At 43.8% G+C, this 16047-nt stretch overlaps 1 protein-coding gene across 1 annotated transcript in view; it reads left to right on the top strand.

Annotated features, from left to right (window-relative positions):
- The window catches only part of LOC135711937 (GATA zinc finger domain-containing protein 14), a 396171-nt gene extending 382025 nt beyond the window's left edge, over positions 1-14146 (top strand). The window contains exons 5-8 of the mRNA XM_065234912.1: positions 11414-12107; positions 12166-12421; positions 12488-12936; positions 13003-14146. Of these exons, the coding sequence (XP_065090984.1) occupies positions 11414-12107; positions 12166-12421; positions 12488-12936; positions 13003-13109 (1506 nt within the window). The 3' untranslated portion in view covers positions 13110-14146. The remainder of the gene's footprint in view (positions 1-11413; positions 12108-12165; positions 12422-12487; positions 12937-13002) is intronic.
- The last annotated feature ends 1901 nt before the right edge of the window (positions 14147-16047 follow it).

The raw sequence follows: 16047 nt of genomic DNA, 5'->3' as shown, positions 1-16047 counted from the left end.
GACGCTAGACCTGTTTTCTGTCAAATACCAGCTTGTCCAACCCGGTAGCATTTAACGAACTCAGCTCCGACCACCAACCGGTGGTGGCTGAAATGGGCTACAACGTGGCCCCTGCTCCAAGTCTGCACAAGGACTACCACCGCGTAAACTGGGCCCAGTTTGGACGCGTGGTAGACAGACACATCATCGACAACCCGCCGCTTAACACCGTGGAGGACATCAACCGAGCGTTGGAGGGACTCCACCAAGCCATAACCGAAGCTGACGAGGCGTGCGTCCGACGAGTTCCTGTGAGGGGTAAGTTTATTGCTATTGATTCCCACACCCAACTTTTGATTCGCCTGAGAAATGTTCGTAGACGCCAGTTTCAAAGAACTGGAGATCTGGGCAAAAAACGTGAAATGGCCGATCTGAACAGGCAGATTGCTTCCAGAATGGACTCACTCCGAAATGAAAGTTTCGGGCGTGTTGTCCAGAATCTGGACGACCGCTCCAGACCATTCTGGAAGGTAGCCAAGGTCCTGAAAAATCATCCCAAACCCATTCCACCTCTCAAAGTCGAAAATGATGACGATCGGCTTTTAATCACCCCACAGGAGAAAGCAAATGCGATCGGCAAGCATGTCGCTTCATCGCATTTGCTTGGCTCGACGATCCAAAGTCCGCTCGATGATCAGGTTGCGCAATGCGTTCAAAACCTAGATACCTCCCCTTGTGTCGTGCCTCCGGCGGATATGATTACAGTACAACAAATTTGCTCAGCGCTGAAATGCACCAAGAACATGAAGGCTCCCGGGTTTGACGGTATATTCAACTTGATCTTGAAGAGACTCAGCATGAAAGTGCAGTCTCTTCTAACCGCTATCTTCAACAGATGTTTGGAACTGCACTACTTTCCAAGCATCTGGAAAGTAGCTAAAATCATACCAATCCGCAAACCCGGTAAGGATCCAACATTGCCTTCAAGCTACAGACCCATCAGCCTCCTTTCAGCGCTGAGCAAATTGTTCGAGAAACTCATTCTCAATCGTTTGCTCAAGTTTGTCGAGGAAAATAACATTCTCCTTCCAGAACAGTTTGGATTCAGAAAGGGGCACTCCACCAATCATCAGCTAGTACGGGTGATGAATAACATCCGAAGTAACAAAGCTGTATCCAAGTCCACAGCCATGGCCTTGTTAGACGTTGAAAAGGCGTTTGACAATGTTTGGCATGACGGACTTGTGTACAAGCTTTGTAACTTCAACTTCCCTTTACATCTGGTTAAAATCACCCGTAACTAACTCCAGCAAAGGTCGTTTAAGGTATCTTTGAATGGTTGTCTTTCAGACACGTTGTCCATCCCAGCAGGAGTCCCGCAAGGCAGTCTGTTGGGCCCGTTGCTTTACAGCATCTACACTTCCGACATTCCTCCCCTCGGAGACGGTTGCGTGTTTTTCCTGTTCGCAGATGATACCGCAATAGCCGTCAAAGGAAGGATGCCTCGCGAAATAAAGAACAAACTTCAACGATGCCTTAACGCCTTTGCTGATTATGCCACCACGTGTAAAATTAAAATCAATGCCTCCAAAACACAAGCGATCACGTTCCTCCATCGGCAATCGCCCAAACTTAAACCGGCTCCATCTTGTACTGTAATCATGGATGGCACAAGGGTTGAGTGGTCTTCCGAAGTTACCTATCTCGGGATGTTGTTCGATGAAAAGCTCCTCTTTCGTTCGCATGTAGAGAAAACTGTAATCAAATGTTCCGAGGGTTATCGCTGCTATCAAAAGGAAGATTCGGGTGAATCCAGTGCGTTCAATAAGGAAAATGGCGGAACACGGGTTCAGTGACTTTACGGCACGGAAGATCGTAAAGGAAGATTGCGGGGTGAAGTCGAGGGCACGGAAAAAACTCACATGATTACCAACCGCATCCGGGAGCTACGAGTCGAACGATACAAGAAAATCTTGAACTTCCTTAAGCGAAAAAATCCGGTAATCCTGTTCACCGACGAGAGCATGTTTACCGTCGATCCCGTACCAAATTCCAGAACCGGCCGGTATATTAGTTCTCTTCCGGTAAAAGACGTGGCCGACGAGCACAAGAACGTGTATCTGACCAAGCATCCTGCTAGCGTTATGATGTTTGGATTGGTGGCTTCCGATGGCAAACAAATGGACCCGGTGTTCATTCCAGAAGGCGACAACGTCAACACGGAGGTCTACATCGGGATTTTAAGTAAGTATGTTCTTCCGTGGATCAAAGAACAGTACGGTCCGAAGCCAAATGTTGTATTTCAACAAGATAGGGCTCGGTGCCACACCTCGAACCGCATTCAGAAGTGGTTGCAGGAACATCGTCCGTTCTGGGCGAAGGATATGTGGCCGCCATCCAGCCCCGATCGTAATCCGCTGGATTACTCAATATGGCGTGTCATGAAGGCCAAGGCCTGTTCTAAACGCCACCCGAAAACAGCAAGCCTCAGACAAACATTGACCCGTACCTGGAGAGAAATGGATCCAGACTACATTATTAGAACCTGCCGAGCATTCCGGAAGCGTGTGGAGGCCGTAATTGTAGCAAGTGGAAACTCAATCAATGATTAACATAGTTTAAGACTCTGAGAAACATCCTCCCTTTGAATAAATAAAAAAAAACTCGACAACGAAATTTTTGGGAATTTTTTTAATTTTGACATTGCTCAATGGTGCAAACATTATCACGCATACGGTACGCGTCGTTCACGTTCCGAGAATACCCGACACTTTTCTGAAACCCGATGGCCGCCATCTTGGATTTAAAAATGTCGTCGAATATCGATTTTCGGCATCCACGCGTCGTCCATGTTCCGAAAATACCCATATCTTGGGGTATTTGAGACTTTTTCTGAGCCCAATGGCCGCCATCTTGGACTCCAGAATGGCCTCGTTAATTTAATTTTCGTTTAATCACCCATATTCTCGTTTTCGTTCGAACCGTATTTTCCATACAAAAAAAAAGTTTTTGGGTCGAGCAGTTTTGGGACGACCTTCTACCAGCGATTTTACGGAAATGAAACAATAAATTCCATATTTTTCAAGCATATTACAAATAAGACCCTATTTTCTCGAGGTTGTAGAAGAAAAAGTATCGAAATATTGTTCCTCGTTAAAGTTCGAGTGGTAGGAAACGTCATTTTAAACTGCTCAAATGATGTGATCCATTGAAACAAGTCTTTGCTTCAAATGAAATGAACTGATGCACTTGACGAACGAAACAAGCGATAGTCAAGTCACGTCTGACAGGAGGAATGTTCATCGTGACTCAATAACGAGAAAGACAATGACTTACACGAAAATGATATTGCTCGAAATGAATCGATTCTGCGGAGAGTTCATTTTCTTTTCGTTGTTTCGAAAATGCAGGACCCTGGTTGCGTAGAAAATATGCAGAGGATGTAATAAATCTACCCTTATATTGAATGACCGAGAAATTTGTTTGAGTGTGGTAATCAACCTTGCTTAGAACTAATACTCGTTTTTCGATCAATTAATCCTTGTCGTGGCTTGTTGAAAGCCAATCACCTTATTATTTTCTGGTGGCCGAGTATTTTTTCCTCACCACAGAACCGTTGTAGTGTATAAAAAATACCGACAAAAAAGATCCATCGGGAAATAATCAGACCGATGATTGAACAGATCATCCACTCCAGATGGCTTTTGTCGTTGTCACTTCTATCGAGCGAGATTAGTGCCTGATGCGACGATGGCAGCACAGCAAGGGTTCGTAATCTCCTGCCTCCGGTGATTCGGATTGATGCGAAATCAAAACGAGTGAAGAAAGGACCCGTCGTCGAACGTCAACTCAACCGAACATTCGATAGCGCGTGAGATGGTAGCAAATCAATTAAAATCAATTTATATTCACTCCGTTGAACAAACATTCCATATCCCATCGTCGTCGTCGTCATCTGCGAATCACCCATAACTCTTTTGTGTGCTGGGAAATCGGAATAGAGAAAGCTTCTCTTCGATCCTGGCGGATTGTACGATAGAGCAAGCAAAAGTTGCTTAATTGCATTTTCCAACCACCGCCGCCGACGTACGACAACAGCCGTTGCCGTCGACGTTGTTGGAGGCTTCGATTTTCGCAGTTCCATCAAATGCCTACTCGTATAGTCTTGATGTGCCGGTGGTGCCTGCATCGTATAAAGGCAAGGAATTCATTCGCAAAAATGTGTGCCTTCAACCGTCAACAACCGCCAGAACAACAAAGCCGCACATCAACATCGAGTGGGAGAATGGAAATCGCACGCTTTAGCCCCTGTCTGTGAGGCGCTTAGGCTCGCTTATCCAATAAAAGCCACAACACAACAGTGGAACTCGGGTTGTTGTTTGAAGAAGGATTCGTGGTTTGATGGGTGGAGTCGCCATTGAGAAAGTGCATTGATGAACTACTCATTCTCAAGTGCAGTAGTTTATCGGGGGATTGGGATGTGATTCGCTTCGGCTTTCGGCGCTTGTAGACGTGGGAGAATTCGATTTGCTGCTTGTATTTATCCAAACTCTTAACATAAAAGCAACTATACAATCCCATTTTGGGTATCCATTACAATTGGTTTGAGTGTTTTTCCGGACCTAGGACTTTTTTAAAACCATAGCGCATAACGCAGAATATAAAAAAAATCAATATTCCGAACTTAAATTAATGATAAGGATAAGGAAGCTGAATCTTTTTTGGAAATTGGACTAGGAAATTCTTTGAAGATTGCTTACTTGTAAATTAATTCGAGATCTAACTATACGACATTCAAAATGCTCATAAAAACTATGCATTCAGTTCTTTAGTAGCGCAGTACATAAACTGTGCTTCCAGAAATCAATATTTATTATACATAAGCGTAGCTAGGATATTATTCCAGGGATCCCTTGATATCTGTCCATTCTCTTAAAAATGTTCAAAATAGGTTTGACAAAAATCTAGTAGTAGTAGTAGTTTATTTTCTATTGACATTATTCCAATAATTAGCCTGGTTCTTCATCTTTGTTCAATTTGGTATTCTAATTTAAGTGTTTACATTTTTCAACTAGTTTGCAAGATACCCCTTTGGGGTACGTTTTGCTTGAATTAAAAAAAAAGAATTTGATATCCTTCCCAACTACTAATAACTTAATTTAATCAAAGATTTGATAGAAACGTCTACTCAAGTTAGAGTGCAAGCTACGAATAAAGTTACGAATCATCTAACATCTGCCCTTAAGCGGGAAATCCTGAATTCCTAACATTTTTTCTACCTTCAAACAGGTTTGTGTTCGCTAGTGCTTTCGTGAACATATCTGCTGCCTGAAGGTTAGATGGGACATAATGCAATGTAATAGCTTTACAATCTAACTGATCTCGTACATAATGATGCCTTATGTCTATATGCTTGCTTCTTGGAGAGTAGCCGACATTCTTCTCCGCCGGACTTGTCGCGCTCTTGTTATCGCAGTTGATCGGAACGGAAATTTCGACACCGTGAAGCTCTTGCAGGAATCCAGGTCACGTAGTTCTCGCGTCCTTTAAGTTTCTGCACCACCGGAAGCGAGATACAGCCGCTTGGAATCCTCTCATCGCTCACAACTGGCGCATTCTGACTTGAAGTGCCACCAGTTTGGCTTGCAGTCTGGTTTCCAGAAGGCTCCAAGTTATCTCCGGAACGCCGAGTTCTTCCCATGGCTTCGCTTCTTTGGTGACTTCAAGAAAAAAAATCACTTTAGGCCGGTAATAACGGCCGTAACTATGGAAACTTCCCTGGGCCCATAACCTGATAGAAACGTCTACTCAAGTTAGAGTACAAGTAACGAATGAAGTTTTATTGAACAATTACACCAACGCTTACTATGTTCTAACCGAGGGTTATTATTATTGTTATTATTCATCGCCAACTATGTATACCACAGGGGCGACTCTATCTAAGATGCCAGAAAAATGTTGCTTTGCTGTTGTGAGATGCTCGCACACTTAGTAGATATAAAGAAATTTTAAGAAGATTTTGAAGATTTCCTGCAAAAAGGTGGCGAACGATGCGAGGATTTAGATGCAACAGCTGAAAAAAGATTTTTCGTAGATTGATTTTCTGACCATTGAGATTCAGATGTGTCGCACCCCCATACACTTAATTTTTTTCGCAGAGATTCCAACAGCCGAGTAATTCTGCAATTTATTTGGCTGAGATTCAGTCAAACAATTGCCGAGATTCAGCTAACAAATAACATTTTGCAGAGATATCAGCTAACAAACAGATATTTTGCAGAGATATCAGCAAAAGTAAATGCCGAAGTAATCGGCTGTTGGAGATTTTACCGAGCTAGATTAAGTGTGCAGGTTCTAACAAGATTGTACTTGAAAAAATGCAACACTTTCTTTTGTGTAGAACTTTTTTATTTCATGGGTAAAAAATGATGCTAGCTTAGAGTGTAATGTTTACCTGGAGCCTGGAGTTTTTCGTCATCCTGGCAAGTCCCGCCAGGATGTTCCGGAAGAAGAAGGTCGACGAATTTACCAAGAAGTACTTAGTGTGGCCTGTGGATGCGGCAAATTCAGCAAGCCCTACATAACGACCGGTACCATCAACGGCTAAATATATAAAGAAGAATGCCTCCAAAAGCGCCTACCGCCTATCGTGCCATTACGCGAAACCGGTGATGGAGTGGTACGAAGCCAATGATGTTGTTTTTGTGCCGAAGGAGGCAAATCCGCCAGAACTTCGCCCAATAGAAAAATTCTGGGTGATTATGAAGGGCTAGCTCCGGAAAACAGGGAAGGTCTTCAAAAACGACAAGGATTTGAAGAAAAAGTGGATGAAAGTGTGTAAGAAAGAAGGCTCAAAGGTTGCATAGGATTTGATGGCTAGCGTTAAGTCCAATATGCGGGCATTTAGCTTAGGAGAGGAGGTTGAATAAAACAACTTTGCAAAAACATAACTAATATGTGTTTATTTATTCCCTGAGAGTTTCAAAAATATCCGACTTAAAATTAATTTTTGGTTATCATTTTTGTCGGTTGCATTTTTTTTTTTTTTTCGAGTACAGTATTTAGCTAGATCGCGTATGATCTGGTGATTTGATCTCAGACAGGTGTCTCTAAACCTTTCGAGGCTGAGCGTACTCCGCTCCTCTAGTGTCTGAAGTCCAGCCAGGCGGTGGATCTCAGAAATTCGAGTCCACGGGGGACTGTTGAGGATCATCCTACGGATCTTGTTCTGGATTCTTTGAAGTTTAAGGTGATGGCACTTAGCACAGCTCTCCCAGATTTGCGTTCCGTACTCAATGGCGGAGCGGATGATTTGCTTGTGGACGGCAAGCTTGTTTTTAAGGGAAAGCATGGACTTTCTGTTGATAAGTGGGTAGAGCGACCTAAACAAGATGTTGCACTTGGTGGATGTTTTGTCCACATGGGAACGCAACAGCAACTTGCTATCAAGGGTGAGACCAAGGTAGACACTGGAAACTGGATTCCTGCCTTGCATGTTGCTCTTGGCCCCGTCGTCAGACGCTATCTGGCTGCTAAAGACTGTACTCGAAAAAAGTGAGACACATTGATTAGTTTGTAACTTTTTAGCGTGTGGGTAAAAATTGATGAAATTTTGATTGAAACTAGTGAAGAGTGTAATGCGTACGCTGGTAGAATTTCATCGCAATCTGTCAATTGCTTATCAAGATGGCATCGGAGCAAGAGCAGATCTGCCAAAAAATCTTGTGAGCCGTCGTAGAAACACCTGGGAATCCATCTTTCAACGATTTCCTGAAAACCAAAGACAGCTGACCCGGTGAAGGCCAGGAAGGTGTTGAGTCTGTTCAAGCGTCGGCCGAATCTTTCGATCTGCGATGCGGCGAAGAAGGCGGATGTTTCCATCGTGTTTGTCCAAAAAATGATGAAACGTGCCGGCATTCACGTCTACAAGGTGCGGAAGGCACCGAACCGGAACGACAAACAAAGCACGGTGTCCAAAACCCACGCCAGGAAGCTGTACCAGGAGTGGCTGACGTAACCGAAGTGCGTCGTGATGGACGACGAGTCTTACATCAAGGCGGACACAAAGTAAGGAAGAAGAAGGTGGACAAATTCGCCAAAAAGTTCTAGGTTTGGCAGGCCATCTGGGGGTGCGGCAGTTTACTCCCTGAGAGTTTGAAGAAAATCCGACTAACAATGAATTTTTGGCGACCATTTTTGTGTGTCTCACTTTTTTCGAGTACAGTCTTTAATATAGTGTAAACAGCTTGGTTAAACGGCTTTCTAGGCCTTAACTACTCTAACGACTACGATGTAATCTGCCCAACGTTACGGCCATGGGTTGTGGCCCTTCTCCTTTGAAAAAGGCCACAACCCGTAGCCGAAACGTCCGGCAGATTACATCGTAGTCGTTAGAGCAGTTAAAACTCGGAGAACCGGTAAACCAATCAATTCCCTCAAGCCCCATCATTAAGATATAGCAATCTTTCGAACTTTCTCCACTGTTTGCCTTGCAAAGGAAAAGTTGGAAGGGTTGTTTGTTTTGATATCCAACGATTTGGTCTTGCTGACTTTGATGGTATGACCCGCCGCAGATGAACATTTGGCTAGATCGTTGAGCTTACTCTGCATATCAGAGCACCGTTGTGCTAATAGAGCAACATCATCAGCCAAATCGAAGCCGTTGAGATGATCCATCGTGATATGCTGCCAAAGTAGCCCACGTTTCGGTAAACGGTCAATCGCAGCTATCAAGATCAGTGATAGCATACATCCTTGTCTCACACACTCCGGGTAGGTTCGGACAAGGCTTCATAATGGAGGACTCTGCACGAGAAAGCCACGTATTACGCTGCGACAAGGTTTACGAATTTATCTGGGACTACCTTGAGTCGGTCGAAAGCTTTTTTTCGTAGTCCATGAATATCAAATACAGGGTCTCTTAGAATTCATTAACCTGCTCCAGGATGATACAAAGCGTGATAATGTCTTTCGGCACGAACTTCTGCCTGCTGCCGTTGGAGAGTCACGTTGATCTTCTCCCGTATCCGATTCAGCTAAAAGTATACACCTAAAACAAACATATTATCGACTGACTAAAGACTGACTAAAAGTTAATTGGTACGCACAAAAAGACCTGTAATTCGTGATTCAATAAGTTTAAAAAGTCCATTGATGGTTGTTTTACAGTAGTTTTATTAAAACTTCAAAGTTACAGCATTAGTTGGTTACAATTTCTCCAGTTCGAACGAAATCTCGAACCTTCCTCTTCATGGAGCCCATCAGCGCCCGCACAGGGGAAACGGACACGGAATCAGCGCATTTCTTCCATTTTGCCCCTATGCTTGCAGATGAACGGCAATGCAACGGCATTCTTCGATGTAAACTTGGGATGTCATCGTCGAGGATGTGACGAATGGTTCCGTTTTCAGGCCACAACTGCAAATCGCTTGCCAAATCATGGCCTTCTTCGCGAACTTGTCGGCAAACACGAACTTGAATCTTCCCGGCACATCCCCACGTCCAGTCGCGATGCGAAACTTTTGACAGGGAAGTTGCTTAAAATCGAGTTTGACTTACACCGTGTCCAATATATTCTCATACAAATTCAAACATCGATTATTTCACATCAGTTATTCAGATTTTATTAGTAATTGTGCTTATTGAAAGGTAACATAGTATGGATCAATTACAGCATATGCTTCGGAATAACACCGCCTTTAACCTTTTTGACCAGCTTCAAACGTTTTTCAAACCCATCGCAAGCGGCACGCACGACTTCCATCGGCATTTCGTCCCAAATTCGAAGGATTACGGCTTTAAACTGAACCAAAGTGGACACCTTGTGTTCGTTTATTTTTGACAGCACATAAAATAATCCAAGGGGCTTAGATCTGGTGAACTGGGAGGACATTCATCCTTGGCCAAAAAGTCGATAAAAACAAGCGGTAGCTTGCCGCGCTTGCAAATACCTCCCCATACCATCACGGAAGCGGCGCTTTGGAACCGTGGAATGTTTCTGTCCCTATCTGGGATGTCTCTGGACCTACACGCCCACAACCTGTCGTTTTGGACATTGTGAGACTGCTGCAGGACAAATAACTTTTCATCGGAAAAGAAAAAGTCTCGTCCAGCGTGCCGCGATAGTAGGAGAGTTGCTCTTTCAAGCCGTTTCTTCTTGGAAGGTTCCGAAACTCCGTGAACTTTAAGTTTCTTGAAAGCTTGGCATCCCAGGTCCTGCTTGAGTACATTGTGCATGGTCGATTTCGAGACATTGAGATCAGCGGCCATTTTACGTACAGAGCGTTGTGATTTTCGTCGAACTCGTTCCCTGACGGTCTTAATCACTCGTTCAGTCCTAGCTGAACGTCTTCGGCCGGATCTTTTCCGGTCATCTAACGAGGAAGTCTCACGGTACCTTCTAATGGTTCGATACACAAAATCCCGCTTTACTCCCAGATTCTGCAAACTCTTGAAAATAGCGCCAGGGCGCTCTCCTTTCAAAAACTTTTTTATTACCACAGCACGAAATTCTTTCATCGTTGATAAAAGATGGATACTGAATGAAAATAAGCAAACAGAACCGTCAATGGTTTGTGTAAACACAGTGCAAGATTACACCAATCCATATAAAGTGTATGAACTGTAGCTTCACCACTACGACAAGATGAAAAGGTGTATGAGAATATATTGGACACGGTGTATATTTCATCATCGATCAAACTGCAGCCCTTGTGTTTCGACAAAACACGGTCGTACAAGAGCCTGGTATGCTTTTTGGCCACGGAATTCTGCTTCATGTGCCGGTTCGCATGTTTACTGGTTTTGTACGACTTGTATCCTTCCCTGGCAAGGATGTTCCGCACCGTTTGAAAGTTGGCGTTGTACCTTTTGGCCACATCTCGGATCGAAAGACCGGGGTTGGCTTTAACGCACCTCAACACCTCGCGCAGCTGACGATCTCTGGTTCCAGTTTTTTCTTAGGTCCACTGATTCCTTTCCATACTCAGGGTTTCCTTGTAGGTTTTGAGCACTAGACAAACTGTTGTTTTCGGCATCTTCGGCACTTTAGGCAGCTTGGAACCGGACCACTCCGGACTTTCCAGGTGTTTGTGCACAATATTTTTTCTTTCGAGTTCCATTTGACGTTATTTCTGAACGCGATCGACTACTTTGATCGAACTTGCATCAGTTGTTCTCTATAGAAGTGTAAACAAACCACTGTCAAATATTTTCGATTCCCAACACTAGAGGCGTGCTAGCAGTGCGCGAGGGGTGTACCAATTTACTTTTAGTCAGCCTTTATAAAATCAGCATAACATGATCAGGGAACCTTATTGATTTTAAAGGATTTTCGAAAACTTGACTTGACCACTGTCTGTTAGAAATGTTGTAAGAGCAAATATACAAATATGTTTCGATTCTAACTTGCATACTTCATTCCATCTTTTCGCAGATCAAACTCGTCGACGTGGAGAAGGTCGAGTGGTTGAACCGCCGGTCGTACAGTGTAATTGGCTTGCTTCTCGGAGCACGAGAGGGTCGTGTCTTATTGCGCTGCGACCAGGGTCTCGAGGATTGGTTCGAGCTGCTGGAGGAATGCACCCTGAGCAGCAAGGAGCGTCGTCGTGCCCTTCGCTTGACGCAGGGGCCCCGATCGCGTGCCTCGCTTGCCGCTCCGGTGTCGCATACCTCGCTGCAGACCAACCATCTCGGCCTCGGTGGAACCTACTCGGGTGCGATCGAAGACTGGCTCATGTCCCGGCACCACAAGACGTCCAGCAACCATCACCATCTGCACTTCCTGCATTCGGATTCGGTTCCCGATCTGAGCACCATCAACGAGAACGGTCTCATCAGTGGAATGTTGACGAATCATTCGACACCGAAGAAGGTTCCCAATGCGAGACACAACTTCATCGGGAGCAACTCCAACGGCTACAACAGCCACAATGGAAGCTACAGCAATGGATTCCCGTACTCGCCGCTGAAGAAGCTGTCGGATAACTTCATCAACGGAAATAGCACCTACATCATCAACGACGAGGATGAAGAAGTCGAACTGCGACGAGGTGGTCGCTACAGGGACAGCGATGACCTCTATCGGCGACCACTGGGACCATCCGGTAATGACAGTAATAGACATTCATGTGAGTCGCTTTGAGTCTATCTATCTTGGAATCTCATAATACATGTTTCCTTTTCCAGTATTAACAGATGTGGACTTCTCGGCTTGTGATAGTGGCCTGGATACGCCACCGTCGACCCATCGTCCGTCCAGCTGTCGGGACAACGTGTACATGATTGCGGCCTACAACCATCACAACCAAAGCATCAGCAAGGATAAAACCACCGACACTGGAATCAGTTCCTCGCGCGGTACGTTGGTATCGCCGGCCAACAGCATCCGCCACGGTTTCCTCAACAACAACAACAACAACCATATGAACAGTTATGGATCGAGGTATGATAGTTTATCGTCTTCATCCGAGGAGTTGAACATGACACTAGTTAACTGTTTGAATTCCAGATATAGCGTACAGGAGCAGAAGATCCTACGGGCACGTAATAACCCGGAGGAGAACAAGAATTCCATCCGGTCCATTCGGGCCGAATTCTTCGAGCAGAACAAATACAATAACAACAACAACAACAACAACACCAATGGGCAGCACTACCACCAACTGGCACAACAGCAGGGAAGCAATAGCAATATTCACCAGTTGCAACAGCAGCAGCTACAGCAGCATCAATTGCAACATCAACATCAACATCAACAGCAACAGCAACATCAACATCAACAGCAACAGCAGCATCACAGTAACGGGCTGAACAACAACACCAACGGACACTACCATTACAATGGCAACAGTATTAATGGTAGCGTCAACGGAAATGGGACGGCGGCATTACGCGATCGCTATCAGCATCCGGCACTTGCGGCCATCATCAACGAATCGCAGGGGATAAAGTTCCGAGGTGAGTGTGACTTGGTCCAACCATATTAGCTAACTTCCTAACCAAGCCGCTCGTTGCCCATTACAGATCGTTCCTACTCGGATTGCCAGCAGGTGCCGCGCCGACAGTGGACCAGCAATACGCCCAGTCCCAAACGCATTCCATACCTTGGAACACCGCCGACCCGGGTCTAACTTGGAGAACATGAAACCTGAAGTTCCTTCAGACTAGAAAATCCAAATGCTACACCGAATTTCAAACTCTCAAACCATTAACGAAAGTAAAAAACAAACAAACATAGTGAGTGATTAATTTTCGAACCTACCGATAGTAGTAGCAGTAGGTCCACCCACATCGGAATAATCCTAACTCTGTAGAATTTGTAGTAGAGTACCGCATTAGTCGCAAACGTTTTTATATCCTCGTAGAATCGATAACCGAACCGGAATTAGTTCTTCTCGTAGTTTAGGCTTTCGATGCAATTCTTGTACTATCGTGTGTTCGTAGCGATTCTATTGGCGCGTAAGATCCATTGAATTTCCTGACTGCCGCAGTGCTGGTGTTGACGGAGATAAACATATCATCGAGTGATTTGAGCGCGTTTCCTAAAGTAACTAAGTAAGATTAGTGATTTCCGCGTTCGAATTTGAATTAGACTACTTTTACCCCTTCTATTATTAGAACAATAAGAAAAGCGAAAGCTTGAAGCTTTTTAGCTCGAACAAATAATCAAAACGATTCGTATACTCCCCCCGTAGGCATTACCAATCAAAACGGCAACGGTTCGTGGGGAAGCTCACGAACCAATAAACGATCTGAAATTTTACAGTTTTAAAAACCTTTTAGGAAGAGCATTTTGCTGAAATAAAAAAAGTTAGGTTGTTATTAGTTTTGAATGAAAAAAAATAACAGTTTTAGAAGAGAGTTGAAATCTAAATTTCCCCAAATGTGCTTTGTTGAGGTCGCTTATTGAGCATTTGAGAAAAAAAAAATCGGTTTTAATGTAGATTTATACTGTCAAAGTAGAACTTTGTAATGTGTTAAAAATTGTTGCGCAGTGTGCTTATTCAGTCCGTTCTCCCCAGTAATCTAGAGATCCGAAGAATGAAGAAACGAAGAAACAAAACCAAGTGTTCACATAGATTCTAACATGTGCGTGTAAAAACGTACAAAATCGAACAGGGGTTAACCGGTTTAGGTGATTATTTTTTTCGTGCGCAAAATACATTCGTAGAATAATTCATGTTTAGGTGATATACAAATAAAATCGAAAATCAAATTGTTTGAGTGGTTGAGGTTCTACAACAATCCGAATGCCTTAGTTGTGGGACTGTTTGAATTTTGCCACACCGCCGTTCAATCTAAATCAGTTACTAAGTAGAATTGTAATGATATTTCTTTTCTCTTACGGAAATATTACTCAATTCTCATAAAAACTGGAGCTACACATAGCTCTGTGTAACTCTAGTTTTCATGATAACAGCCAGGACCGGGAAGAACTGCATACGTACAAAGTGCAGAACGTGCCCCGTAACGTGGGTAGATCACCTTTTCGTGGTACGTTATGGGATGTAAGATCTATTACCGATTCCTAGTCCTGACAACTTCAAACTTGGGGAACAGGATTTTTCAGTAATCAAAGGAACACATCTTAGTCCTTGTTACTTTTTATGCCTTGTTGATAGTTACAAGACTCGGCTTTGTCCACCGAGGGTGATCTTGAAACAAGGGAAAAATGCGTTAGTTAATCTTCATCTATGTGATTCCTAATCTTCTATTCGTTGTTCCCTAGTTTGAAGTGGTTAAGACTAGGGTTCTGATGCATGGTCATTATCGATGTCATTGTTTAATTTTGTTGCTAAGGAATCCAATTTTGACTGACAAATGGGCGTGCCTTTGGAGGGTATAAATAGCGGGACCTTTCAATTAGAGTCGGATCCTTGCGATAAATGCGAGAATGACAACTGTATAAAAATCGAATACTTCATCATTTCTCAATATTGATGGAGTAATACGACATGCATTAAACTAAGGACACGGGATATACAGTGGTGTTATGTCCCGAACAGCGGAAAAAAAAGTGCAGAAGGCTCCAAATCGTGACGAACTGCAAAATACGGTGGGTAAGCTACGGGCCCAGAAACTGTACACCCAGATGCAGACGAAGCCTTATTGTCTCATCATGGATGATGAGACTTACGTCAAGGCGGATTTTCGGCAGCTTTCGGGGCTACTGTTCTTCACCGCCCAGCACAAGTTTGATGTTTCGGAGAAAGTAAGGAAGCAGAAACGTTCAAAGTTTGCCAAGAAATACATGATTTGGCAATCGATTTGCTCATGTGCGAAACGGAGTGCGCCATTCGTGACTACCGGGACTGTTAACGTGGAGATCTACCTCAAGGAGTGTCTACAGAAGCGTCTGCTTCCTCTGTTGAAGCAACACGAGAGCCCTACGATCTTTTGGCCGGATCTAGCTTCGTGCCACTATTCAAAATATTGTCCTGGAGTGATACGAAGCCAACGGGGTCGACCTCCCCCCCCCCCCTCCCCAACGCACCCGAAATAAATGTCCATCGAAAAATACTGGGCTATTATGAAGCAGGCACTACAGAAGCATCCCAAGGAGGTCAAATCTGAGGAAGACATGAAGAAAAAGTGGGTTTCCGTACAGAATAAGCTGCAGCGAGAGCTGCATCCAGATGTTGTACAGAGCCTAATGAGTGGAGTTAAGCGTAAGGTGCGAGCGTACGGATATGGTATTGAAGTTGAATGAAATAAATATGCCAAAAGCTTACTGATGGGTTATATTTTATTGTCTGAAAGTTTGAAAAGGATCGGTCAACTAGGTTATTTTCTACAGCGTTTTTTCCGTGATGCAATTTGATGTGGGACACCCTTGAGCAATATTTCCAAGAGAGAAAAAGACATATAGGATGTCAGAAAGTATAAACACAGTTTATTATTGGAATAAAACAACGAAATGTTAGTGAACTCAAATTTGTATTTTATATATATATATATATACAGCAATTCCATAGAAAAAAGTTATAGTGGGTCTCAGAATTTCATGAAAATTGGTATAGTTCTTCCTTATCAAAAAATATTAGACTCGTATTTTTTTATTGCGCCATT

The sequence above is a fragment of the Ochlerotatus camptorhynchus genome, unplaced genomic scaffold (assembly GCF_037179485.1).
Source record: "Ochlerotatus camptorhynchus isolate MF236.1 unplaced genomic scaffold, CSIRO-AGI_Acam_v1.1 ptg000445l, whole genome shotgun sequence".
NCBI classification, from domain to species: Eukaryota; Metazoa; Arthropoda; class Insecta; order Diptera; family Culicidae; genus Ochlerotatus; species Ochlerotatus camptorhynchus.
This window is presented reverse-complemented; position numbering and strand designations above follow the sequence as displayed.